We start from the raw sequence: 27,756 nt of genomic DNA on the forward strand, positions 1-27,756 counted from the left end.
AATACCATGAACGCCATATTTTTTCTATATGCTTAAAACTATCTAAAAAAAACCCCACGTCCCACATCCCACGCTGTGTGATTTCGCCCTTATGCGTCATTTGAATATACATAAACTTCAATCGCTCGCGACACTACGCGACGAGTCACGCCAGTGGGTTTCAACCCTTATATTCAGTCAATTTAATGGGTTTTGTGAACATATCACCATTGTGCAAAGATGTGATGTGATCTAAGGAACTGTTGCTGTATGTACAACATATGTACATACAAAAAAAGTACACATATGTATATAATATATGAATATGTGTAAGCTGGAGTGAAAAGCGTGAATTTTGGATTTTCATTGATGGATCTAGTGGAAAATTTTTGTCGTATCAAGGGAAGATTATCTAACTTATCGTAATCGACCCAAATTAATAATTGAATATTTTTTAATTTTGAATGTGAATAATTGTTTATTTTTTTTTAACAATGAAAAAGTTAAAGCTACATATTTTCAAAAATGAGATATATTTAAAAACACCACTTTTTTAAATTTTAGTCGAGATAAATGGATTGATTTGAGGCACAGGATATGGTTTAATGAAAATTGAAATTTTTTTTATTTAAGAGGGCTGTACACCCGAAACCTTAATTTTGTTACCGTTCCTTTCTTCGATATATATATTGAGTGTATCTATATATTGAGTGAATGCGACAATATACATCAATATATATATTGAGTGAATGCGACAGTTGCGCTTCGACCAGATAAAACGTATTTTAAATTGACAAAATCGAGGTTTCGTATTCTCCTATTTTCTCCTCCAAAACTGGTCCAATTTTTAAAAAAATTTCATCATCGGTATGAGAAAGATACTTTCTGTGCATCTATCGGCGTATTTTTTTTAAATCGACCGTTAAATAAGCACGCTGGACTCGTTTCGTGGGTGTAAAAAAGAGGCGATTTTATAGATGTTTGACGGCTCCTAGCTCCTATAAAATATAATTAATCAAAAAAATAAAACGATAGATACACCCCAATGGTGGATATCCATGGCATATTAAAAAATAATTTCTCTAGTGCCATGATTGAGGAAGGGAGAAGTATAGTACGTTTGTATGGACAAGGCGCTGCTGTCCAGCCCTCTTAACGTTCCCTTGATAGGACGAAAGCTTTCTACTAGGTCAATCGATAAAAATCGAAAATTCGCACATTCCTCTCCGGCCTAATGTATATACATACATACGAGTACATATGCATATCTATCTGATTCATTTTTTTAAATACATATATTATACTAAGACAGTTAAAGCATGCAATTAAATCTTACAGGTGGGTTTATTTTTTCTTAAATATCACTATATGACTTTAAAAGCAATGCCTGTTATACTTATAAAGGAAGGTAATTAATATCAAGTGCAATATTGTATAGCGATTATAATTAAAAATATTCTTCTATTAAAATTCTAATCGAATAATTTCAAAATACATACATATGCGAACACAATTTATTCAAAAGTACGCCCACGAAATACGCTTTATAAAAATCTACATAAATACAGATGCGTATAATAAAATTCACACAAAAACGGAATAAGCTCGAAAAATTATATATATTCAAATTTTTCTTAACCCTTTTTAGACCGGGGTTATTACATAGAATCACAATATGATGTTGAACAAAAATAAATAACTTCAAAAGATTTAGTTTTGAAGTTATTTACACACCCATACTAGGCAACGAAAAGTCATTTAGGACAAGGCGGTAGCACAACTTGGAAGAACACACCAGCCTCCATCAGAATTGCGAAAGTGACGAAGATCAGATATATGAGTCCAGTGGCAATACCAGTAGCCACCCTTAACTGGAATTTACTCACTGTTAACACTATGTACATCGCGATGACGGCGAACACGATGGATATGATGATGTAGTTCATTCCGCCGGATTCTATTTCAATAAAAGGATCTTCACCGTGACTCTTCTGAATGATGCTCTTGATGAACCAAGGCACCGACAAAGAGAATAAGATGGCTAGAGAGTTTGCTCCAATAGCGTTGGAAATGCCCATGTCACCTTTCCCTGAAACAATACATCGTTTATAAACAATACATCAATATATTTTTATTTTATTTTAATTTTTACTAACATATTAACCACAGTGACCAGTTAATTAATTACAACAATACAATACAACACAACATAACATTATCACAATAACAATACTACATCATAATAATAACAATAACAAAATAATAACAACAACATATCATCACATCTACAATTGTTACAAACAACTATTGGCATTCCTCAACAACCACTCAACCAGATTAGCATAGTTTATATTGAAGAGGTCAATTTCACCAGTAATCCGGTTGAGCAGATATATTGCTCTAGATATAGGAGCCGTTTCCAATATATTTGTGCAAGCCACAGGAGGAACAAACAAATCACGATTCCTCAGGTCCCTGAATTTACTAGGTGCATAAAATCTGTGTGTTGTGTATTATCCCATTGAACAGCTTAAAAAAATGCCTTCCTAGGAAACATAGCCCTGCGAGACTCCAATGAGTTGAAACCCAACGTCCCTAATAGGAATGCACTAGGATATAGCCAAGGATAATAACCATACAGTTTCATATAAAGATATCTGAGAAACCGTTTTTGGATTCTCTCAATCTTCAATGAATGGGGCATATGGGTAGGACTCCATATAATGGAAGAAAATTCTAGAATGCTAGAATATGTAAAGTGGTTATTTCGTCACTTCATTTCATCCACTATATCCACTACCCTTGTTATACTTCTCACCCACGTATTTTGCTTTTGTCTTTCCTCGCTATGACAGCATACAGCGTTCCATACACTGGCAAAACATATTGATATTTTGTTTTATGCAGAGTGGCATTTATTCAAATTCAAATTTATTAATGAAATACGTATGTATATATATTATATTATTCGTGCAATGTGTTGTAACATTGTAAGGACGTGAAATATATTTTTTAAATTAGTTCTTATTTAACTATATATAATATTGTAACGTAGAGATTAGGTAGGTGGCGCTCGTGGACCGATGGCTTACGAGCGCTAATCACCTGATCTCTCGTTCGCGCCAAAATATCCTCGCCGAATGATTGAGCCGTATGCAACGGCCAATGGGATCGCCCCACTCATCGACCAATAGTTTACATGTGTATGTATGTGTGCGTGTTGTGCCCAACGGGTATAAATATGGGGCGCTCTGGAAAGCATTCCGACCTGGGGCGCCGACGAGAGCACACGAATAAACACGTGTGCTCTCGTCCGACGTCTTTCTCTCCGAATCTGGAAGCCCCCTCTTCACGTCCACGCAACAATATAATTCAATGCAAAGTCATTAATAGTATTATGGTAAGTTTTTCTGTTCATAACATGATGTTGACAATTATTTTTAGGGGGAAACACACTGAGTGGTACGGAACGTCACGTCCTTGGCTCTTTGCTGGGACAGTGGGTGTTCCCCAAACCAAATTTGAGTGTCGTTGCACGTTACCAACAAACCTGGCATATGTACATACATACAAAGTCTCTTTCGAAATTATATATTAGATTTAAGTATATGTATATACTATATTTTATAGCAATATAATTCAATGCAATGTATTTAATAATATTACTGTATGTTTTTCTGTCCATAACATGACGTTGACAATTAATTTTATCGTATAAAAAATATAAATATCCATTTATGTAAAATATACACGTATTCTATAAATAAATGAATAATATCAACAACTTACGTGTTATATATAATACTAACGAAAATATTTCAAAATACGAAACATGAACTCAAAACTAACAAAAAATAAAAGTCAAATTCTAACGCTCGCTATACGCAGGAACAATGTTGTATTTCTAGACCAAAATGCAACGCGAAACTGAAACGAAATATAATTGGCCATCGCAGGTCGATTGGGGGTGGAATGCGATAGCATGAACATTTTACGTAATTCTCATGCTAGATCGATTCGACTATATGGTCAATTAAGATAATATTCGAAAGATATTAACTTTTTTTTCTATAACTGAGTTATTGAAAGTTTAAGATGTCTTACACCTTATCCGGATTAAGGTTAAATGAAATACGTTTTATTGTGGAAGAAACATGAAACGAGCTGTGTTATGAAATACATATATGTACATATGCATGTATCTAATACATAATTTCGAAAGAGACTTTGTATGTATGTACATATGTAAGGTTTGTTGGTAATCGAAAAACAAATCAATGTTTCTATGACGACGATTCGATATGGTTCAATATTTTTTTTTTCGATTCAAATAAATTTAATAAAAAAACAAATGAATATTTACTATTAGATTCGCCATGTTTAAGCTGTTTATATTACAAATACTGAGTGAAGCCAGGTAAAACAACTAGTATATTATAATACTGAGCGAAGCCAGGTAAAACAATGTACAAATACTCGTATGTAATTTCGAAAGAGACTTTGTATGTATGTACTGTTGGTTCGTAAATCCGTGACGTCATCGAACAAATGAATATTCCAATAAATTTAAATAAAATAATACTATTCAAATAAATTTAATAAAATGTTTACTATTATATTAGTCATGTTTAAGCGATTTATATTACAAACACCGAGCGAAGCCGGGTTAAACCACTAGTATTATATATGTACGTAACATTCCTAAAATTAAAAAACAATTATGTTTATAATAGCGTACCTTTTCTAGCGACGATATAAATGGAAAACGCTTCTGGAAGACAACCACCAAAAGCCAAGAAAGTCATTCCCATGATAGAATCAGGAATGGTCAAGACGTCACCTATAAGATAAAGAAAACAGTTTTTTTGAAAATCAATACTTAGTTACATATGTATGTATTTATATATGGGAGGAATATCTATGTACATACCTATGGTCGAAATCATCCATGAGACGAAATAAGAGTTGATGCCGATTATGATGATGCACATGAAAAAACTCAAGGGATAGATGAAACGCCATCTCTTCGGTGAGGGTATAGTACATGTGAGTATTACGTTTATAGGCCACGTGTACACATACCATATCTTATTGGCCAACGACTCGTCACATGGAAACTTGAATAGGTTCACGGGTAAGTCTACTGCGGAGAGATCAGACCATCAATATATGTACATATAGAAAAAGAGATTTCGCTTAAAAATAATCATTATCTTTCGTATTGGGATAAACGTTGAAGGGATTTGACCTTATACAGACAGACAGATTTGGGAAACTTTTGGTTCGAAGTCTTATAATTATACAAAAGAAAACACAAGCGGGTGAAAATTCTCCAGTTTTCCATGACCCAAAAAAGCACAGCAATAGAAGTTCAATGTTAACACCATGCGTACTTGTTTTTTTGAATATCAAAAGAGTCATGCACTTGGAATGCGTTCCTTCTCCTTCTTTGTGAAAAAGTAATGAATTGTTATTTTATTTATTTAATATACTTGGGGGAGGCGGCAAAGCCGATAGGCCCAAGGGGTTTGAATAAACATATTTTACAAACTATACATATATGCAATAAAAAAAATGAGAAAAATTAAAATACATTAAAAAAAACAATGTTAAAATAAAATAAAATAAGAGAAGAAAAAAAATATATAAACAAAAAAGATAAAAATACAGAAATATGATTATGGGAAAGAAGAATCACAAAAATCCTTTGGTTTTAAAAAAAGTATCAAGTTTATTCTTAAAAATATTAATATTAATAGAGGTTACTAAATCGTTGAGAAGACTATTCCAAACTGAAACCACTCTGTTAGAAAAGAATGTATCTCTGATCAATTTATTAGATTTATCTTTTTGGAGTCTAAGCGAGTGACCTCTGAGGTGAGTGTTTGTGTTGAATGAAATAACATTAGACATATGACAATTATAGTGATTATTAAGAATTTTATAGACTTCGATTAAGTCACCTCTAGTTCTTCTCGTCTCCAATGTAGTGAGATTCATTATTTTCAATCTTTCATTATAAGAAAGTGATTTGAGTTCAGAAGGAATCTTTGAAATTCTCCTTTGAACCCTTGGTTCTTGAAATCAAAAGATGATTGGTTCTTGCACACACCATATCGAGTAGACTTACATATAAGTTTTTTTATATGTATGGGATTTAGTTTATAGCCTAACAATGATAAGGTTGGCATGCATGAGTTGAAGAATGGTTGCGTTGTCATCTTGTCATGGGAAGCGCGAGTGATCAGTTCGTTGTGGCTCTCCGTCAATTAAACAATGCTATAAACTGCCTAGCGAGTCTCATTTCACACCAACGTCCATGTCTTCTAACGACTAAATCCTACATGTGTTTTTTTTTTGCCAAAGAACTGCATGACGACTCTCTTCCATACTTCGTGTTTGAGCTGATCTGGTACAATGTCGCTTTCTTCATTGTCCTCGAATAAAATAAAAATCGAAAGGAAAACTTTTTATCCCTTTGGCTGCTACGATGTTTTTCAAAATCCTAGCGATGAATGCCAACATTTATAATTTTTTTAAAGAAAAAAAGTTATATTTATTGACATATTTCATTGGCTGAAAATTATTGTGCCTTATATTTGAAACAATATACTTGAAACGAGTGTTTGGTAGCTCTCTTTTTATCTTTCATTAGAGGTGAGATTTTAGTATCGTAAAACGACGGCTCGTGACCTCTATAATATAAAACGGTTTTCTATCGTTTTTATTACTATTTTATGTTAGCGATTCTCGTTACAAACAACGATATATCGATGTTTAGCATTCAAACCCTTTGATATAGGGTATACAGTTAAAATACAAGAAAGAACATTAAGTTGAAGGGTTCCAAAACGCTTTTTAGTACTAGCAAAAATAAGTTTTGAGGAAGTGACGAGCCCAATCTGTGAAAGTCGGAAATGGAAAGTTACATGTATCTATAATTACCTTTCTGTTCTTCATCAACTTCTAACGCTTTCTCGTTTTGAATTTCAGCCATTTTGTCGATTTTCTCTACTTTTTCCAGCGTAGCAATTTCAGGTTTTCCATTTGTCTGTCTCGCATGCTCCGACATCTCAAATCCATTACTTTCGTTAGAAGTGCCGGTTTCACTATCTAAAAGTTCACCGGTTTAAAGTACAGATACGACACTATACATAGATTAAAAATACAAATTTGAAAATCGTACCTCCTTGAATTATATGGGTATCTTCTTGGGTATCTTTCGAGCAGCAATTCCTTCGCAGGAACCTTTCCAACCTGGGACTGTTGAATATGATGATGAAATAAGAGACGTAAAGGACCATCAAGATGCAAGTCTCCCACCACATGATCCTGTCGTCCCATACGATTATGATGAGCACGATTACATTGAATATGTATATGATGCAATCCCTGGAGACAGGCCATCGTAAAATTTTCAACGGCTACAAAAATATAACACAATTATATTCCAGTCCACTTACATATGTACATATGCTACTCCCAATTCATGAAATTTCTCATTTCATATCTTTCTGACAGATCTAATGAAATCGGCATCTCATTCCTCTATCGCAAATTTGGATAGTCCAATTTTTTTATTCATTTCAATCAATTAATATTTCAATCAATCGTGCACACTCATCTTAGCAGATTGCTCAAAAGCGACGAGTATGGTATACAGATTATTATATATGTATATGTATATACGTTTACACTAATATATTTACATACATATATAGTGTATAACACTGAGTATTATACATGGCGAATACATAAAAAAATCGATTAAACATTAAACATCGATCCACAGAGACATCAATGGACAAATCTGCAGCATTTACATATACAAATCAGCGAAATTCTCGAAACTTTGCGAGAAAATGGATTAAGATTGGAATGGTTCCAATTTGTTGGAACCATTCCAATGAAAATCAGATAAATTGGCAAACTCTGGTAGGAAACGATCGACCTGGAGTCATACATCCAAGGTATGGCCAGCAGCAACCAACCGGTGCGCTTGAACCCGTGACCATTTTGTTCGAAAGCATTATATGCTAACCACCAATCTCTGCTTGCGGTTTGTAGTTTATATCTAATACATTGTACAATGTGTTTGGATGTATACAGTTAACCAGTTAGGGTCGATTTAGTCATCGCACTATTTTATTTAATAAACCGTTAAATAAAATCTTAAGCTTAATTTGCCAATCAATGGTTTTCATAAGCAGCAGCGTGGACTAGTGGTTAGCATATTATGCTTCCGAGCGGAGTGGTCGCGGTTCGATTCCCACTAGTAGCTGTTGGCCAGATATTGGTTTTAGACTCCAGGTCGATCGGCTCCTTTCACATTTTGCCAATTTTTCTGATTTTCATTGAAACTGTTCCTGTGAATTGGCATCTCCTATCCAATATATCTTGCAAATCTCAAGTTATTCAGCTTAAAATTTATAGTAATAGTTATTTATCTTTTAAGTATTTACATTATTATCTTATTTTAATGTTAATGCATAAAGCTTAATTGAATAAAAAGCTCAAGAATCTACTTTTCAATTGCTACTGATTATGATATACGTATTTGATATATTTTTGTTGTTATAAGTATTTAAATACATATGTATAATGTTTCCCTTATTGTTTATATTTGAAGCATAATAGGAAGAAAAATCTGTTTAAAATTTTTTCAATCATTCGTAATATATTTTCTGTTCATTGGCATTTCCTTTCCAATCTCTTTTGCAAATCTCAAGTTATTCATCGTCTTGAGGTTCGCCAATTTTTATAATAATAAAATGCTGCAAAAATTTCCCCATAGATGTCACTGTGGATGATGTTTGTATGAATTCGCATTGTATAAAAATGCTTGTATTATGATAATATATTATTGTATTGAATCTTTATTAGCACACTCGTCTCGCTTTGGAACGATCTGTACATGTTCGGTTGAAATAAAATAAAATAAGAATACTATACACTGACCAATTCATAACAGGCTTACACCGTTCATAAAGTGAACATTATTTCAAATTCAAACAGCTTAGGTTAGATTAGATTCCAGAATCGGTAGGCCTGGTTCACAGAGATATTTGTCAGAAGATAAGTTTCATAAAAAAAAACTTTGATCTTACGTATGGGGCAGAAAATGAGCCAACAGCAGCAACTCCAAGGGTGTTGAACAAAGCAGAGCCGACGATGGTGCCAATTCCAAGATCTGACTTCGTGACGAATGTGCCCATAACATTGACGAAGAGTTCTGGACATGAAGTAGCCGTAGCCATAAAGGTAGCAGCCGCCACATCCTATATAAAAATATTAATTTATCTTGATTGCAATCAATTTGCAAAATGCATAAAAGTCCGCAGGTAAGCATTTGAATACCTGGAAAGGAGTGGAATCTAGGAAAGGAAATGGGAAGCTTCAAATGGTATCCAAAATAATGCAGAAGAGAGTGTTGGAAACATATTATATGAGGTACATACATACATATATACAGATTGCGCATAGTTGACAGTAATTGAAGATGATTCAGCAACAAAGTATGAAACGTCAACTATGATGGTAATGAAGTAAACATTTGATTTAATCAATTGCGATTCACGGTTATAATTTTATAACGATTCGCATGATAGCTTCATATGTACATATGTACATATATAAGCCGTATAGCAATTTATCAAGTTTCATTATTAATAAAAGCACAAATAACAATAATTGTGACGAATACGAGGAAATTAAAGCGAGCGCAACGCATTTGCTAAATTAAAATGATAAGATTGTTTTTTTTTTTTACTCCAGCAAATATTACAAATCTGGTAAAAACAAAGAAATGCTAAACACATATATATGACGTTAATCTGAAACGGAAATCAAAATTATTTATCGCCATAATATTTTTGAAAAGCATGGAAACTGTCAGTCGAAATTCTTTATTGATGAAAGTACATAATACGTATGAAACTCGATAATATCATAACTTCACAAGGAGAGTGAGATAAAGTTTTATACAGTTTCGTTTACCATGATAATTACCTATAACCAGAGCCGGCTCATGAATTTTTGCGCCTATGTGTAAGGCCTACGAAAAATATTCGAATACACAATAAAATACAAAAAGAAATGCAATTATATATCTATGTATATATATATAAAATTGAATGTCTATTTGTCTCTTTGTCTGTCTGTATGTCTCGTATAGGCTACTAAACCACTCAACCGATTACGATGGAACTTTCAGGATTTGTTGTATGCATGTCCGGGAAGCTTACTGTGAAAAAAAAACGGGAAAAAACCTCTTAATAATAATATTCGTAATAACGATTTTACTGACGCGAAAGTTTGAAGCGCCATTGTGTAGTAAAGGAAATGTGTTCGTTGGTAACCACGTTACCAGTTGGTTTATGACGACACGGCGTTGAAGAGACGTTAGTTGAGCTCCAACCATCACTTGAAACGGGAAATGCATGCCTTATTCTGGCATTGCAACGCATGCCGGGTTCAGCTAGTATATACATATATGTATATATATTGGTCTCCGTGACGAGACAGAATGTTAAATTACAGAAAACACAAATATCGGAAGGCAAAGATCGAAAATCGAAAGATCTTAAGTCGAAAGATCAAAAAAAATGGTGCATGGTAAACGGTACATACTCACTTAATTTGCGCGAGCAGGATACAACAGGAACAAGAGGAACAGGCTTTTTCTCCCGTATTAATGTGCGCGCGCAGAATGTACATATGTGCGAGTATTTGTGTTTTCTGTAATTTAACATTCTGTCTCGTCACGTAGACCCGTACATATATATATATATATATATATATATATATATATATATATATATATATATATATATATATATATATATATATATATATATATATATATATATATATATATATATATATATATATATATATATATATATATATATATATATATATATATATATATATATATATATGTATATATATATATATATATATATATATATATATATATATATATATATATATATAAAAACGGACGCGATGTATGTACATATGGGCGAGTGCATCGACAAGTATGAACGGCGTGACGACCGATCGTGTCAAGGAAACAGGGAAGTGAGGAAGCGGTGAAGTGAGGGGGTGTGGATATTGTTCGGCCAGGATGCTTTTATGCACACAAAATGGTTCACTATTGTCAATTACTATGAATTTGAGTTCATATTTATATGTAGGTAGATAATTAAACACTAATCGTCGAAATTCTTGCAGTAAAAAAAAACATTATGTCATTCACATACGTAGTAGCGTCATATTTTAGGTAGATAGCGTGCAAAATTTGATAAGCCGTTTTTGATTTTATGAAACAAACAAAAAAACTGATTAACTACTTAAATCTATAGTAATATGTACTTGAGAATTTTTAAGGTACAACAATTCGTGCACAGACCATAGCTAGAAAACGAAAACTATTCTTCCAGATACGAATATAACGCCGAAAGATAATATTTATGATACATACATACATACATAGTATTAGCAATACCATTATTTTCATCTATCAATATCACTATTCACTGCTATGTATAGATAGATCAAATCTGATGAAAAATATACATTAAAATTAGAACTGACAAAAATGTTTTTGACTTTAAAAATCGCTAGATAACTGAGTATTTTTTCGCAATAAAAACTTTTGTCACAGCAATGATAGATTTTGTGTTAACAAATCGTGCATTCTTTTGAACGCTTATATCTCACAAACGAGAATAAACCAACAAAAATCATGGTCATATTCAAATTTAATGGGGTTAAATTTATTAAAGATTGATTAATTACCGCTCCGGTTAGTGAAAAAAACGTGATTTTTGTTGCTCAGTGTAATCGGTGAGCCAAAAGTTCAGAAATGTTGATCGCAGAAATGATTTTTTTTCCCATTATGTATTAATGTTTTTTCATATATGTACTCACGGTTGGGAATCGCTGTCCTAGAATGTTTCACCGTTGATCAAAAACAATTAATCAATTCTCATTAAACGTGTTGATAGTTTTAAGTACACATATGTACGTAAAATTACTACGGAAATATTTTTTTCTATTTAAATAAAAAGAAAAATGAAATTTACTAACAGTCATATAAAAAAAAATCAGAAAAAAAACCATATAAATGATAAATTTTACGACGTCAAATAAAAACCTGAAATTCTTATGATTTATAGTCATATATAAAACTGTATAAATCCTATGAGAGATAATTCGAATCAACGTACGATTATATATTTAAGCCTCGTCTATCTATCTATTTGACAAAACCAACCCAAATGAAAAACTTTTTCATTGCATGTTATTATACCGTTTCGTTAATATTTATCAATAAGAAAATCGTGAACTCTAATCGTTCCTCAAGGACAAAGGTTGATAGCAAAACAATGAATGATTAAAATTTCTTCATCAAAAAATCAATCATGCGTATTTTATCGTCCATTTAACCCGTTCAATCAATTTCCTGCTTTTTAACACAATCGGAAAAATCTCCACAATAAGTCTATTGCCAATCTGAAGTATGTACCTATATATAATCGGATTATTGTTGATAGTACTTGTATGCACTTACGGTTAAGCCACGTGTATTCAAAACGTTTAATTAGTCAGTAAGTCTACTTTGTTACTAAATAGTTGAGAGGTCGTAGGTTCAAATCCCAACAATCTTCGATGATTACAAGTATAAGTTGTACGTCTATCATTGCTAGCAAGATCTGGATGATCGACTTACATATGTATGTCAGAATCTGTCAGTTTCAACCGACAATACAAAATGTCCCATACAAAAAATGGCACACATAAATTCGGTCAGAAAAATGCAGACTTTTTGACTATTTGTTGTCTTATCAAAAAAATGTTTCAAGCGAAAATACCTCAATTCATGCATATCATTAAACCGTTATCGTTAAATTTTCCGTAATCGATATCTCTGCCTGTAAAAAAACCACTTCAAACACATACTTTGATATGTACATCAATATAAAAAAAAACTGGTTATTTCGTCACACTGATTATTCGTACAGACGTTATATCGACAATGCGCATGGGCAGTCTATTGATTAACATCACACTGATATTTTTAACAAGTGCACGATTACATACACTTTCTTACTAATATATTATAATTACATATCGTATTTATTATTTGTATAAAAATTGTACACAAAAAAAACTAAAAAATAATCCATAGATGTCTCTATAATTATTGTTTCTGATTAATTGTTATGCATATAATTAATTGTTATATGCTATATATTCTGATTGTGTATGTATTATTGTATTTCTGATTTCTGATTGTTTATGTATTCTGTATTTCGCTATCGTACACCCGTCGCATTGGAGCGATCTGTAATGACGAGTGTATATTGATTGTAATAATAAAATAAAATATGTATATAATATTTGAACGCACATAAAACCTAAGCATCGCGCAAGTTCATTGAATATATATATATGTATATATAATATATATATATATATATATATATATATATATATATATATATATATATATATATATATATATATATATATATGTATTATACATCGCAGTGATGTCATCCAATGAATTTCCAACTTAAAATTTAAACTATTTCATGAGTTACAGTATACATATATCGATGGCCTGGTGCGCAAATATTGTATGTTAATTTTTGAATTTGTGTCGAATTTAAAGTTTGTAGATTCTGGAATAATTCAGATTTTTCCTTTCAAGGTAATATATGCATACCACATAAATTACCTTGAAGAGAAAAACCTGAATTATTCCAGCATCTACAAACTAAAAATTCGATACCAATTCAAAAATGGACATCTGTCTGTGCACCAAGCGAAATTTTTTTACGTACATGGAATGACTTCACTGCTATGGTATATATTAAATGATATTTATGTATGTATGTTTTGACAATGATGATGTTGACGATCACCTTGCTGATTTTTAAGTCTTCGCAGATGAATTCCACGGAAGGTATGAAGTATTCATCGCAAACGATAGCCAAAAGTGTGAAACAATATATAACCGCGATGAAGTGCAGAACGATGGCACCTTGCCGCAATTCCTCGTCTAAAAAAATATAAAAATAAATATATTAATCATCATTATATATTGATTCCCGTCGCATATTGCTTAAAATTGTAATATCCATTACAAACGAATTATTAAAAAAAATCGCGCCATACAAATGAATTCATAATATGTATGTAAATAGAATAAAATAAATACACAAAACGCGCGCACACACACACACACACACGTGTACAAATTTATCAATTATATATTTATCAATTATTAAATATGTACAATTCAGTCAAAATATCTGTTTCATATTTCTTGAAATTCTCGAATCTTTTGGTACATCGCATAGTATACATAAATACATATACGATATATGCACCTATAGATAAAGTAAGAACAATAGACTGTAATTCAGCCAAAATATCTTAGATTTAAAGCAAATCAAATAAAATACCAATACCAAATCCACTCGTACAAATAAATATTATGTAAATATACACATATAGTTTTGTTTTGTTTATAGTAATATAGAAAGCACAATGAAACCAACACACATGAGTATTTTTTTGATATCTGAAAATCTTTTTCACACGATATACATATGTACATATATACATAAATAGCTACATATATATAGAAACATAGGTATGTAGATACAAAAGATCATAAAATGCATTTGATTATTAACCAATAAGATGACCAAATATTATGAACAGTGAAATTTATTCAGTTAAATATTTCCAAAAATCGTTTAATTAATAGCATTTCATTATACCATTTGGGAACTGATCATTTAATTAGAGTACGTGAAATATAAAATACTGATCAATCGATATATGTATGAATGTATGCACTTACATAAGAGGGTTTCTGATTTTCGGGACTTGTTAAATTCCCAAGACACGGGAAGGAGCTCGGGATTGTTCCCAAGACATATGATGTAATTTTTATTTACAATTTAAATTATTGTTTCATCATCATCAACATCTATAGCCATTCACCATCTACTGTTGGGCCTCTTCTCGCTTCCACTCGACTCTGTTTTGATCGACTCTTATCTATCTCACCCCACATATTTTTCTAATTTCGTCTACCCATCTTCCATGCGGTCATACTTTTACCCTTTTGAATTCTCTCGGGTACCATTCTTGCACTTCTTTTGTCCACCTTTCATCTATTCTTCTAGCCACGTAGTCCCATTGTAGTCCATTCTACCCATTGCCATTTAAATCTCTTCACTCTATCCACTATATCCACAACCCTTGTCATACTTCTTACCCACGCATTCCATTTCCTGTCTTTCCTCGTTATGCCAAGAATAAAACGTTCCATACTTCGATTGAGTGCATTAGACTTTGTGTAACATCTTGACGTTCAATGTCCAAGTTTCACATCCATACATCATCACTGTTAAACACATTGATCGAAGATCTTTTCTTCAGGCACAGTGGCATTTTTATTTATTTATTTAAAAACAACATTCATTCTTGATTATACGAGAGTAATTGATTACATACATGCGTTTAAAATTGTTCCTATTGACGTAATTTTGACATCAGATAAATCTTCAGCAATGACGCAAAATATCATTTATCTATATTAATGATATTTTACGCAGATGTTGTAATTATGATACTATATATACATCGTACATAGAAACTTGAAACATATGCTTTTTTACCTTGAATCTTGTACCTTGAATATCAATTTGAAATTAATCAATAATCTAAAATTGAATGAATTTTAGTTGGTATTTGGACCAACAAATATATAAAACATTTTTCTTTAACTACACATTGAAGGTTTATTTATACCGGTACAGCTCAAGCCAGCAACTGCACGTAAACAGAAGTACGAAAAGTATTATTTGGCACATTCATATGTTCCGTAATTTGTACATGGCGTGAATTAATACAGATACACTACAATAACACAATTCATACAAGCATTTTTATACAATGCGCATTCATACAAACATCATATAGAGTGACATCTGTGGAGACATTTTGGCAGCATTTTATGTTAGAAATTGGCGAACCTCAAGACGCTGAATAGCTTGAGATTGGCAAGAGAGTTTTTTTTATCCGTGAAAATAAACCTTTAATGTTTCGTGTACTTTTTTGTATTTAAAAACACATATTAGAAGCGAATTATTCAATGGCTTCTCTAACGTTGAATAGTAAATACTCTACTACCCAAGTTAATAATGATTTTACTAGCGAAATTTTAATTTCACTGTAACATACATGCATACGGGCGCGATCACACAGCGAGGGAGCGGTATGCTATACGCGGGATATTTTTTTTAGATAGTTTTAAACACACACAAATTGTAGGTCATACCCGGTACGATACGCCGGATCTTACGGGATCGTGCGGGATCGGGGCGGTCTCGTTGAAATTCTATAGAATTGTTTATACTAACTTGACGGTGATATATAGTAATTCGTCGACCCTCGGACGACGCTTGACAGTGATCGATAACGGTGTATCCCATATTTGCAAAAAAATATAGCAGAACTTGTCGGAATAATAAGATTATAGAAAATACAAATTACATTAAGGATTTCAAGCTTTTATTGTTTAATAATTCAGTTTTAAACTTAATTAGTAAACAATTAACAAAAATAGACAAACAAGTGTCCGGTTTATAACAACAATTGACTAATGTTTCCGGGTAGGTTTAAGAATTAAATACTCATTCGATACTTTCATAAACAAACTCTGCGATCACGGACAAAGATGTATTCAGCATAAAGGGTTTTATGTAGTACACTAATTGTTTACCGGAACCAATTGTTACTAAATAAACAGAAATGACTAGACAATGGACTCAAGTTTTTTGGTACAAAAACTAAATACGTACTTAAATCCCTAATACCATCAACAGATAAACGAACAAAGATGTTTTTTACGTAAAGGGCTATAGTGCACTCAATATGGACTGTAACTAATTGATACTGAATGCATTTCCGTATGAATGTATGTACATGTCGATACAATAACATGTTCGTTTAAAGAGAGCCCATTTTTACTTTATTTTATATCAAGAACAAAGTATTTTTTATTTATACTTTTTATACTCAAGAAAGTGGTGACTGCAAACAGTTCGTCTTTTGAGCTCGGTCATCGCAGTTCATAATATCGGTACATCGCAGTTCATAATGTCAGAAAAATTAATAGAAGTTGTGCGACAGTACGAATGTGTCTATGACGTCAGATCCGTAAAATATAAGGACCAAAACATTCGCAATGAAGCTTGGGAGGAGATGTCAAAAAAAATATGGGATACACCGTTATCGATCACTGTCAAGCGTCGTCCGAGGGTCGACGAATTACTATATATCACCGTCAAGTTAGTATAAACAATTCTATAGAATTTCAACGAGACCGCCCCGATCCCGCACGATCCCGTAAGATCCGGCGTATCGTACCGGGTATGACCTACAATTTGTGTGTGTTTAAAACTATCTAAAAAAAATATCCCGCGTATAGCATACCGCTCCCTCGCTGTGTGATCGCGCCCTACATATGCATATTCATTCATAAGATCATCTTTTATCTTCCGTCACAAGACCAAATTTGACACAGTTACACATTGAAAGACAGGTTATCCCTCATAAGTTGATGATCTGGTGACAACCCCAAAATTCCAAAACGATGCATTACATAAATTTTAATTATATTATGTGCATATATTTAAAAAGATACTGTTATCAATAGCTTCGAGTGCTTACGTACAAATAATTCAATTGACACATTGCATAGGCTAGTGGGCAATGGTGAAAAATTGGCACAATTTTCGCGCCAAATTGTAAATAAATAGTGTACGGTGCAAAATTTCAATAAAACAATAGATTGCCTGTGAATAGGTCGGGGGGGAAGCTTTCCTCCGTCTTGTTGACGCACTCTTGTACGTCTAGGGTCCTTCCCACCAGCTCGGTCCTAACGTGGTGCCAAGGAAGGGAATGCCAGAGGTCCTCTTCTTCGATTAGAACCTCCAAAAGCCTGTGACTATAATTCAGAGCTTTATGTGAATACCTAGCCTGCGGCCTTATCTCAGAATCTGTAACAAAAAAAAAGCAAATCGATTACATAATTATATCCAAAGGATGAAATACTCGAAATTCTTTAGAAATATGCAAGTTGTAAACTTCACGTATACATAGTGCGAGGTGTCCCGACAAAACCTCGCGGGACAAAATCGCACAAACCAAAAAATAGTGCGGCGACAAAATCGCGCAACTCATATATAAACAAATATAAGCAGGTAAATATATACAAAAAAAGTAATACAAATATTAAAAAAAAGGTCTAACGTACAAGAAGAATCCGATACAGTTTTTAAACTTCAAATTCGTCATTTTACAAATCAAATTCGTCATTTTACAAATCAAATTGTCGTTTTACAAATCAAATTCTTTGTTTTACAAATCAAATTCGTCATTCCACAAATCAAATTTGTCGTTTTACAAATCAAATTCTTCGTTTTACAAATCAAATTCGACGTTTTACAAATCAAATTCGTCATGTTGCAAATCAAATCAAACAATTGAATGTGTTTTTTTAATATTAATTTTATTATACATAGAGAACTTAATAGAGAATAATATTATGTATATTGATGACCAAAATGAGCAATATTAAAACGATCGGATAAGAGATAAGGGACATAAAAAATGACCGCTTACACGAAAACCATGTGAAACGTATAAGAAGTTAGTAAAAATACAATATTTAATACAATATGTACATATGTTTAGAGAATAAATTATACATAATTTATAAAGAGAATGTATTATTAATTAAAGGTTCATTTGCTGCAGCTGCAGGCAATTTCATATACATATTCATATAATATTTATTACAATTTGCAGAAGTAACGCAAGAACCTGTACATTGGGTCTTACTAACTGGGAGTCATGTTCAACGGAAATATGGTTTTAGTTTTTAGTTTCAGAAGAAGGCTTGTAAAAAAGAGTATGTTTGGGTTGACGTCACGATTAAATGACAGTTCGCTTCGGCGCGTAGTGAAATAAACATGGGTTAAATTGTTAAACGAGTCTCATTGGCTTGTACCACGTGTCCTTTCTCGATCCTATATATGTATGTACATACATCGATATATTATAAATAAACCCCCCCCCCCCCACCCCACTCAACCCAGGATGACCAATTACATTTCGTTTCATTTTCGCATTGTATTTTGGTCAAGAAATGCAACATTGTTCGTGCGTGTCATACGCACCAACATTGTTCGTGCGTATGACGGTCGGTAGAATTTGACTTTTGAAATATTTACATAAATAAAGTTGTTGATATTATTAATTTATTTATGGAAAATGTACATATTTTATATAAATTAATGGAAATTTATATTTTTTGGACGATAAAAGTAATTGTCAACGCCATGGACAAAAAAAATTACAGTGATATGATTCAAAACCTTGCATTGAATTATATTGTAATAATATTATATAATTAAATAAGAAATAATTTAAAAAAAATTCGGATGTGACCAACCAATGACTTTATCTATGTATTTGAGGAATATAAGAAGGTCACAAAACAAAATTCGACATTGAACCGTACAGACACATTCACAAATACCGACAGCATTATGAAATACTAAAAACTATGACAGCATTTTTGATACAAATTAAGCGCAAATGTATGGAAACTTGCACAAGACAAAAGTTCTACTTTGTCTGCCAGTTGTCGGATATTGTTCAATTTTTTTTTTGTTACTTAAAATCACTGTCAGTATTATACACATCGAATATCAAGAAAATAAAAATAGTTTAAAAGGTCAAAATAAATTAATGAAATATTGTTTTAAAAAAAATACTACTTTCGGTTTACAAATTCTGACCAAAACCTTATCAGTACATAAAGAATACAAATATAAATTTTCAGCTTGATACGTTCACGGGTGTGGACAGAATAGTGGGCACAACATTTTTGACCTTTTTAAGAGGAAAAACTCCCACTTTCGGTTCATTAAATTTAGTGATTTTATTTTCATCACATTAATACAAGAATTATACTTGAATTTTTTCGTGAAGACCACACACACATGTTTAATGGATCGAAAAAAATAGTGGAATAAAAATCTAACTAGAGTAAACTGCCACTTCCGGTTGACGGATGCTTAACAAATTTTATACATAGCTTGGTATTAAGTTTAAACTTCAAGATTTGAAATTTCAGTTCAATAAACCAAAATATTTTTGAGAAAAACATAAAAAAAACCTCGATTCTCTAGAGTAAACGTACTACTTCCGGTTCAGGTAAAAATATTAGGTTATATAGATTATAATTTTTATTACATGTCAAAAAAATTCAGTCCGATTCAGTTAACGTTATGGGAGATAATTAAATTCAAAAACTTCCGATTTCCGGTCAACCTAAAAATTTGAAAAAAATTTACGTCGTGTCGATAAGAATTTCAGTAACCAATACTAAGTTTCAGTTCGATAGGACTAACGGTGTTCAAAAAATTCCCAAAAACAACACACACACACGCACACACATATTTTTTCTAGATTTTTCTAGAAAGCGTGATCAGTGATCGATTTTGAGTTCGAATCAGTCAAAATCTCGGGTTCGAATTTTCGCATGATCACAAACTTCATCTATTGTTACTACGTACATATATAAAGTAAAAATAAAGAAATTATTTTACGCCCTTACAATGTTACAACACATTGCACCGACGCTACAGCATGCTCGGATCAATTATGTATATTTCATCAAATATTATTACATTTATTTATTTTATCATTCATTTGTATTGTAATTATTATTATTGTGATTTGACGTCAAACGTCAAACGTCGATATTTTTTAACCGTACAACGAAACTTCAATTTGAACAATCAATTTGAAATTGCCTGATAATATCTGATAAAATGTGAATCAATCATGCCGTGATTACATTTGAATGGCAGGTTTAATGTCCCGACGGCAATAAAACAAACATTCCGAGTAGTTATAATTCGCACACATATTGTACATATGTATGTATTTATGTACATACATGCATACACAATTAGAGTGCAATTAATATGACAAACGCGAATGCGTTTATCTATTGCAAAAAACCCTAATACCACTCTAGACATAGCCGACAAATTATATTGACACTGACATTTCCAACAATTTAATACCCAATTCAGGCTTTAATATGCATATCATTATTTGCTAAACTATTTACATACAATGTATATCAATATACCAATTTTATCATATTTTTCACACTTAATGCGACATTCATTATCAAAGTACTCGGCATTGCGAGGACAAGGCTTCTTACATATGTACTACATACATACATATGATAGGTAGATATTCCACACTTGAAATCAGATACTTATGCTTCAGTTTAATTTATAACCGTAATGACAATAATTTTTCACCGATACTTAAACAAAGCAAGGTTTGCGCAATTGCTAATTGTAATATGAGTTCATATATCTACATCTTAACATGTCTGTATGTAAATCAACGTAGGTTTGAGTGTTTGTCTGCTCATGAGTCGTATGCTTCACTCCTGAGGATCGTGATCATGGAGAAGCTTTATATATGATCAGCTGTTTCTTATTTCTAGATTTGGCCACACGGAGGGCTGTTATTATGTTTGTCTGCTATGAAAATCTAAAATATTCAGAATGGGTATATTTTATTTTATTTTTTAGCATATTAGCCACAGTGAGTACTCTGACACGTCACTGTAGCCAGTCACACCAATCATAACAAAAATAAAGGTATATATGTAAATATGTAAAACATCCGTGCTTGATATTTATAATTGGTATCAAAAATCAATAACCAAAATAATATAATTTATGGCAGGATATCGCATCAAGCTCTCTCCTCATTTCTCGCAAATAATAACGACAGTTTTCTCAGAATTTGCACACTGGTATACTGTTTACAATTGTCTCAACTGGTATACTGTTTACAATTGTTTTTGTGACAGTGGCAGATAGCAAAAAACTGTAGATAGATAGATAGATACACAACGACCTCAATGCATCTTATGTTCCAAGATGTTTTCAAACTCCAATCTTAAACCATTCAAGTTGTTAGAACATTTCAACAATGTGGATGGTAGTGAAGGAGCCGGTCATAGTCTGAACATCTTCAGTCAAGTCAAAGAAGGCTCGATTTGATGCCAGTGGTACAATCACAAAATTAATTAAAAGCCCTTGTTAAAATTGTTCTATCAAGTGGCATATATGTGCGCTAAGATAAAAATGCTTGCAATAATGTATTTTTCTAAATTAAGGATTCCAAAACTCATTTTTCAAGGGGGTGTGCGAACATTTTTTCAAATCCAAAGGGGTGCGGCTCACTCAAAGGGTTAAGAAACACTGCTCTAAATATTGGAGATGTTGCCAACATATTTGTGCGAGCCACAGGAGGAGGAAACAAATCACGATTTCTCAGATCCCTGAACATACTGGCAGTATAAAACTTAAATTCATCAAGAGGGCTGGACACCAGCGCCTTGTCCATACAAACGTATTACACTTCTCCCTTCCTCAATTATTATTTTTTAATATGCTATGGATATCCACCATTGGCATGTTTATATGGTTTTATTTTTTTGATTAGTTATTTTATTGGAGCTAGGAGCCGCCAAACATCTATAAAATCGCCTCTTTTCTACACCCACGAAAAGAGTCCAGCGAGCTTATTTAACGGTTGATTTTTAAAAAAATACGACCACACAAACATATAAAATATCTTTCGTACACTGATGATGATTTTTTTTTTTAAATTAGTCCAGTTTCGGAGGAGAAAACTGGAGAATACGAAACCTCGATTTTGTCGATTTAAAATAGGTATTATCTGGTCGAGGCGCAACTCTCGCATTCACTCAATATATATGTACACCCAGCGCAAAGCGAAGCTTATCAGTTGCATCACATGCAAATAACGATATATTTTAAAAGACTAGGAAAGGAATTTAAAATAACAGTTTTCGTATTACTTTCTACTCCTCTTCAGCAATATGCAGCAAAAAAAAAGCGATTTTGTCAATAGATAACATTATGAGGGGAATCATTGTAAATTTGGAGTAAAAATGAACATTTTTTTTATACCTTGAGTAGATTTCATAAATCAAAAAATCGATAAAAACGGATTTTTTTTCTTCTTCAAGCTTTTCAACATATCAAGGGGACTTCAAATAATAGTAGGGAATACAAATAAAAATGTTTTTTAATTTAATATTTAATGGGACCCCCTTTGTTTTTACATACGTTTTTAATAAATAGTTTTATTCGTATAAGTAGTGATTCATATTATTTTTTTAATAATTCATCACTAATTTCATTGTAGCATACATCATAAATAATGTATTTTAATTATTTTATGGTTTTTGGGTTCTTATCTCTAATTTTTTTTCCTATTTTGCTTTTATACCTAAACTATCTTTATCTTGATCGATATTTAAAGAAAAACCAAATGGTGATATACCAATGCATTAAAAATAATTAAAATTAATAGTGAAAACAATTTGAATAATAATAAAATTTTGAACGATGCGCCGGTGCTGAATCATTGTGAAAGACAAGATCCTTAACCATTTCCGGTAAGCCTTCTAATGTAGGAATAACGCGTTTGTAGATGATTTTTTTATACTCCTGTGAGTTGACTATCCCATCTAGTTTAATGATTGACCCAACACCATACCGTGTGATACACCCCAATACCATACCATGGCGAATGTTAAACAGTCAGCGCTTAGCACGATTCTTTATAGCGTTCGCCTGATTTTCGTCGTACCAGCGCCATCCCATCTGATCCAATCAGGTTGAATTTGGATTCATCTGAAAAAGTAATCGTCTCCCAATCATGAACTGTCCAATTTTTCCTCTCTTTGGCTCACCAAAGACGAGTATCCTTCATTTTCTTCGTGATGAGGGTTTTTTTTGCACGGCGCCGTTAAAATAGACCAAGTTCATTTAGTTTATATTAAACTGTTCTAAGATTTACTGTTTTTCCAACTTCAATAAACTCAGAGCTAATTTTCTGACGCAGTTTTGAAACTGTTTTGAAGTAAAATTCTCTTTAAAATCCGTTCGTCTCGAGAAGTCGGTTTTTTTGCCATTTTTCCTCTTTCGACAGGTGTTATGTCCATTGTTTTTTTATTCTTCTTAAAAAATATAGTTATTGCAGGTAGAATATGTTCCCGTTCGACGATAAATTTTCGCAAAAGAATAATTTTCCCCCCAGAAAGTGTCAATTTTTGATTTCTCGGCGATCGACAAAAAATCATATTTTACGCTCAACGCTCACACTAAAGAAAGACACGCACTACTTGAAAGTCTGGGAGAAACTGGCTTTAAAGCTTTTTGGCAACAATACGTTGAGGTATGCTGAAAACAACTGTAAAAGTATAAAAACAAAATTGCTAGAAAGTGAGACTGAATAGGGCGAAAAATGGGCCATTCCGGTAAAATTTGTGACCGATAAGCTTCGCTTTGCGCTGGGTGTATATATTGATATATATTGTCGCATTCACTCAATATACACACATATATATATATATATCGAAGAAAGGAACGGCAAAAAAGTTAAGGCTTCGGGTATCCAACCCTCTTAAGGACCTGAGGTTTGTGACACGTGACACATGCGAATATAAACAAATGAGACTTAATATATGTTCACCATACAATACACAGTCTAATTTTTTTTCCTGTCTGTGCATACCAGTTGATGTTCATAGAAAACATTTCACAGCTACGAGTATTTCTATCTTTTTAGATAGCACGCAGAGTTTGATGGCCATTTATTTGCACAATCGTATAAATTTATAATGCACTGTTCTCTCGGGCTTATCTCGTTGCATTAATCTAATGCATTAGTGCAATTTTTAATTGCCCGTATTTAGTAATATTGAACAATGACTAACGCCACACAACTATAGGTATTATCATCATTGACACAATAATGCACATGTCACAATATACACACACATATATATATATATATATATATATATATATATATATATATATATATATATATATATATATATATATATATATATATATATATATATATATATATATATATATATATATATTTATATATATAGCGTCAAGTGACAAATTGCCGAACGTTTATTCTAATTTTTCTACAGATTCCATTGTTTGTTAGTTGTTAAATTTTTCCCGCAATTTTCTGTTTGTTTGTCACTCAAAAGAATTCCGCAAAAGAGAACGAACACGACGAGACACTCCATTGTAGCGCTCTTACGCATAAATTGAACCGTTGATTACTGAATGGCGAATATGAATTGCGGAAAATCGTTAAAATAATGCCAGCGTGTACAATATATGATTACTGGAAAATGCTAATACTCAAAAGGAAAACAAACTGCGTATTTATCTATATCGGTAGTCGGGAACCTTTTCCGGATAACGATCCAAACGGGAAATTGGCAAATTTCGATGCCAAACAATTTTTTTGTATGTATGTATGTATATATGTCTCAATCATAATTAGTGGTTTGTAGTTGATTTTTTTGGTATCGAGAAGAAAAAATAATCATCCCCATTAGGGATTATAAAAAGAAACATATACATATGTATGTATGTATGTTCGTATAAAAAATAAATGTCAAATTATACCGACCGTCATACGCACGAACAATGTTGTATTTTTTAACCAAAATACAATGCAAAGCTGAAACGAAATGTAATTGGCCATCGCGGGTTGAGTGTGTGGTGAATGCGATAGTATGTATGTACATTTAACGTAAGTGTAATGCTATATATGTAGGTTTAACTATAGGATTCGCTCATCATTTTATAAGAAAAGCATTAATCGTAATGTAGCGTGGACGCGTAGAGGGGTTTACGAGATCGGAGTGAAAGGTGCAGCAGTGTGGTAGAGGTGTGAGATCCTGGCAATCCTCTTGTGGGAAATAATCATAGAACTCATACATACATATGAATGTATGTACACATGCGCATTTACAGTCGAGAAAATGTGTATAATTTGGCACAATCTTAATGTTAGATATTTCTTGATAATATTATCAGAATGATAGAATCCGAGAATATTGCATTGTTTTCAGTAACCTTCAGTATCGATGCGGAAATTTCTCTATTTTTATTTATTTTTTTAATACGTACATACAAACATACGTTAACAATTGGAATTTAAAATATAAACATTTAACAGTTAGAAAACCTTGATGTTTAACAATGGACACCGTTGATGTCGTGATAAATAACAATTGTGATTTTAATTAGGGAAAGATTATCGGATTTGGGCATATCTTCGACATGTCATTTTTATTTTTTTGATAATTTTTCGGTGAAATTTTTATTTGTCGAATTATCACTTGCCATATTAAATAAAATTTAGCAATTAGAGCCGTTCAATTTTTATGGTTGCTAATTGGGAAGTGATAAAAAGAGGGCATTTTTTTTAAACGCTAAATTTTATTAAAAAATCAAAATAAAGCCTCAAATTAAGAACTAGTTCAAAATTTAACATATGATCGTTTAGAACAGCAGTCGCCAATATTTCGGACCACACGGACCAAATTCAGTTTTAAAATCCCTTTGACCAATTTAATGAATTTTTGTAAATATATATGTACTTTTGTTAAATAATGATCAAAAAAAAATATATATATATATATATAACTAGCTGTATTACCCGGCTTCGTTCGGTTGATTCGGAATGATTTGTTCGATGACGTCATGGATTTTCGTAAACCAACAATACATATATACATTTATACAAAGTCTCTTTCCAAATTATATATATTAGATAAATGGGCTGTTATATATATATATATATATATATATATATATATATATATATATATATATATATATATATATATATATATATATGTATATATATATATATATATATATATATATATATATATATATATATATTTTAAAGTGGCGGAAGTTCAATTTTCAGTTCCAAAAACACTATTCCTGTTTGACTTCACAAATTTGAAATTCACTTATTTTAATTCGATATGTCCAGAATCTCGGAAAAGCAGAATAAACTTATAACAGGCCATCAGTATTTTTAAATATTGCTAAACATAAAAAATGATATTTAATGTTTTGCGAAATATATATCGAAATAAAAAAGTGGACTTATGGTCCATAAGTTATGGACTTATACTATCAAATATAACGGCTCATATGAAATGCACTCAGTGGCGTATCATTAACAGTGTGAAAAGCTTGAAAATTCAGCCCCCATTAATTTTTACTCGATCTACTACATATGTATGTATGTACGTAGTAACAATAGATGAAGTTTTGCGAATCATGCGAAAATTCGAACTCTAGATTTTGACTGATTCGAACTCAGAATCGATCACTGATCACCTTTTCATGATCTAGAAACTGTCTATTTTATTTTATTTTATTGTCTATTTAGAAAATGTCTATTTTCATGATCTAGTCCTATTAAACTGAAACTTATTATTACATATTTACTGAAATTCTTATCGACAATTATCGAAAAATACATGCATACTTGTGCCACAATTCAATCTGTACATTATCATATACATACATATATGTAATATGCATTTGGGTATAATCATTTTCAGTTTTCGACACGAAATACAATTACACGATAAAAATTTTCAGAAACACGCACGATTTATATATACATATATAATATCATGTGTGTTTATAATGTATTATAGAATGCTACATACACATTTGCGTCATTTGTTACATTACAATGCAATTG

General features: G+C 32.0%; 1 protein-coding gene across 1 annotated transcript in view; it reads right to left on the reverse strand.

The window, feature by feature from the left end:
- Positions 1 to 441: 441 nt before the first annotated feature.
- Positions 442 to 27,756, reverse strand: part of LOC143922620 (sodium/potassium/calcium exchanger 5-like) — a 42,542-nt gene continuing 15,227 nt past the window's right edge. Inside the window, exons 3-10 of the mRNA XM_077445949.1 lie at positions 17,865 to 18,068; positions 13,914 to 14,050; positions 9,087 to 9,257; positions 7,166 to 7,403; positions 6,925 to 7,092; positions 4,910 to 5,122; positions 4,718 to 4,819; positions 442 to 2,068 (exon numbers count right to left, since the gene is read on the reverse strand). Coding sequence (XP_077302075.1) covers positions 1,734 to 2,068; positions 4,718 to 4,819; positions 4,910 to 5,122; positions 6,925 to 7,092; positions 7,166 to 7,403; positions 9,087 to 9,257; positions 13,914 to 14,050; positions 17,865 to 18,068 — 1,568 coding nt within the window. The 3' untranslated portion in view covers positions 442 to 1,733. The remainder of the gene's footprint in view (positions 2,069 to 4,717; positions 4,820 to 4,909; positions 5,123 to 6,924; positions 7,093 to 7,165; positions 7,404 to 9,086; positions 9,258 to 13,913; positions 14,051 to 17,864; positions 18,069 to 27,756) is intronic.

Source organism: Arctopsyche grandis, chromosome 2 (assembly GCF_051622035.1).
Source record: "Arctopsyche grandis isolate Sample6627 chromosome 2, ASM5162203v2, whole genome shotgun sequence".
In the NCBI taxonomy this organism is placed as follows: Eukaryota; Metazoa; Arthropoda; class Insecta; order Trichoptera; family Hydropsychidae; genus Arctopsyche; species Arctopsyche grandis.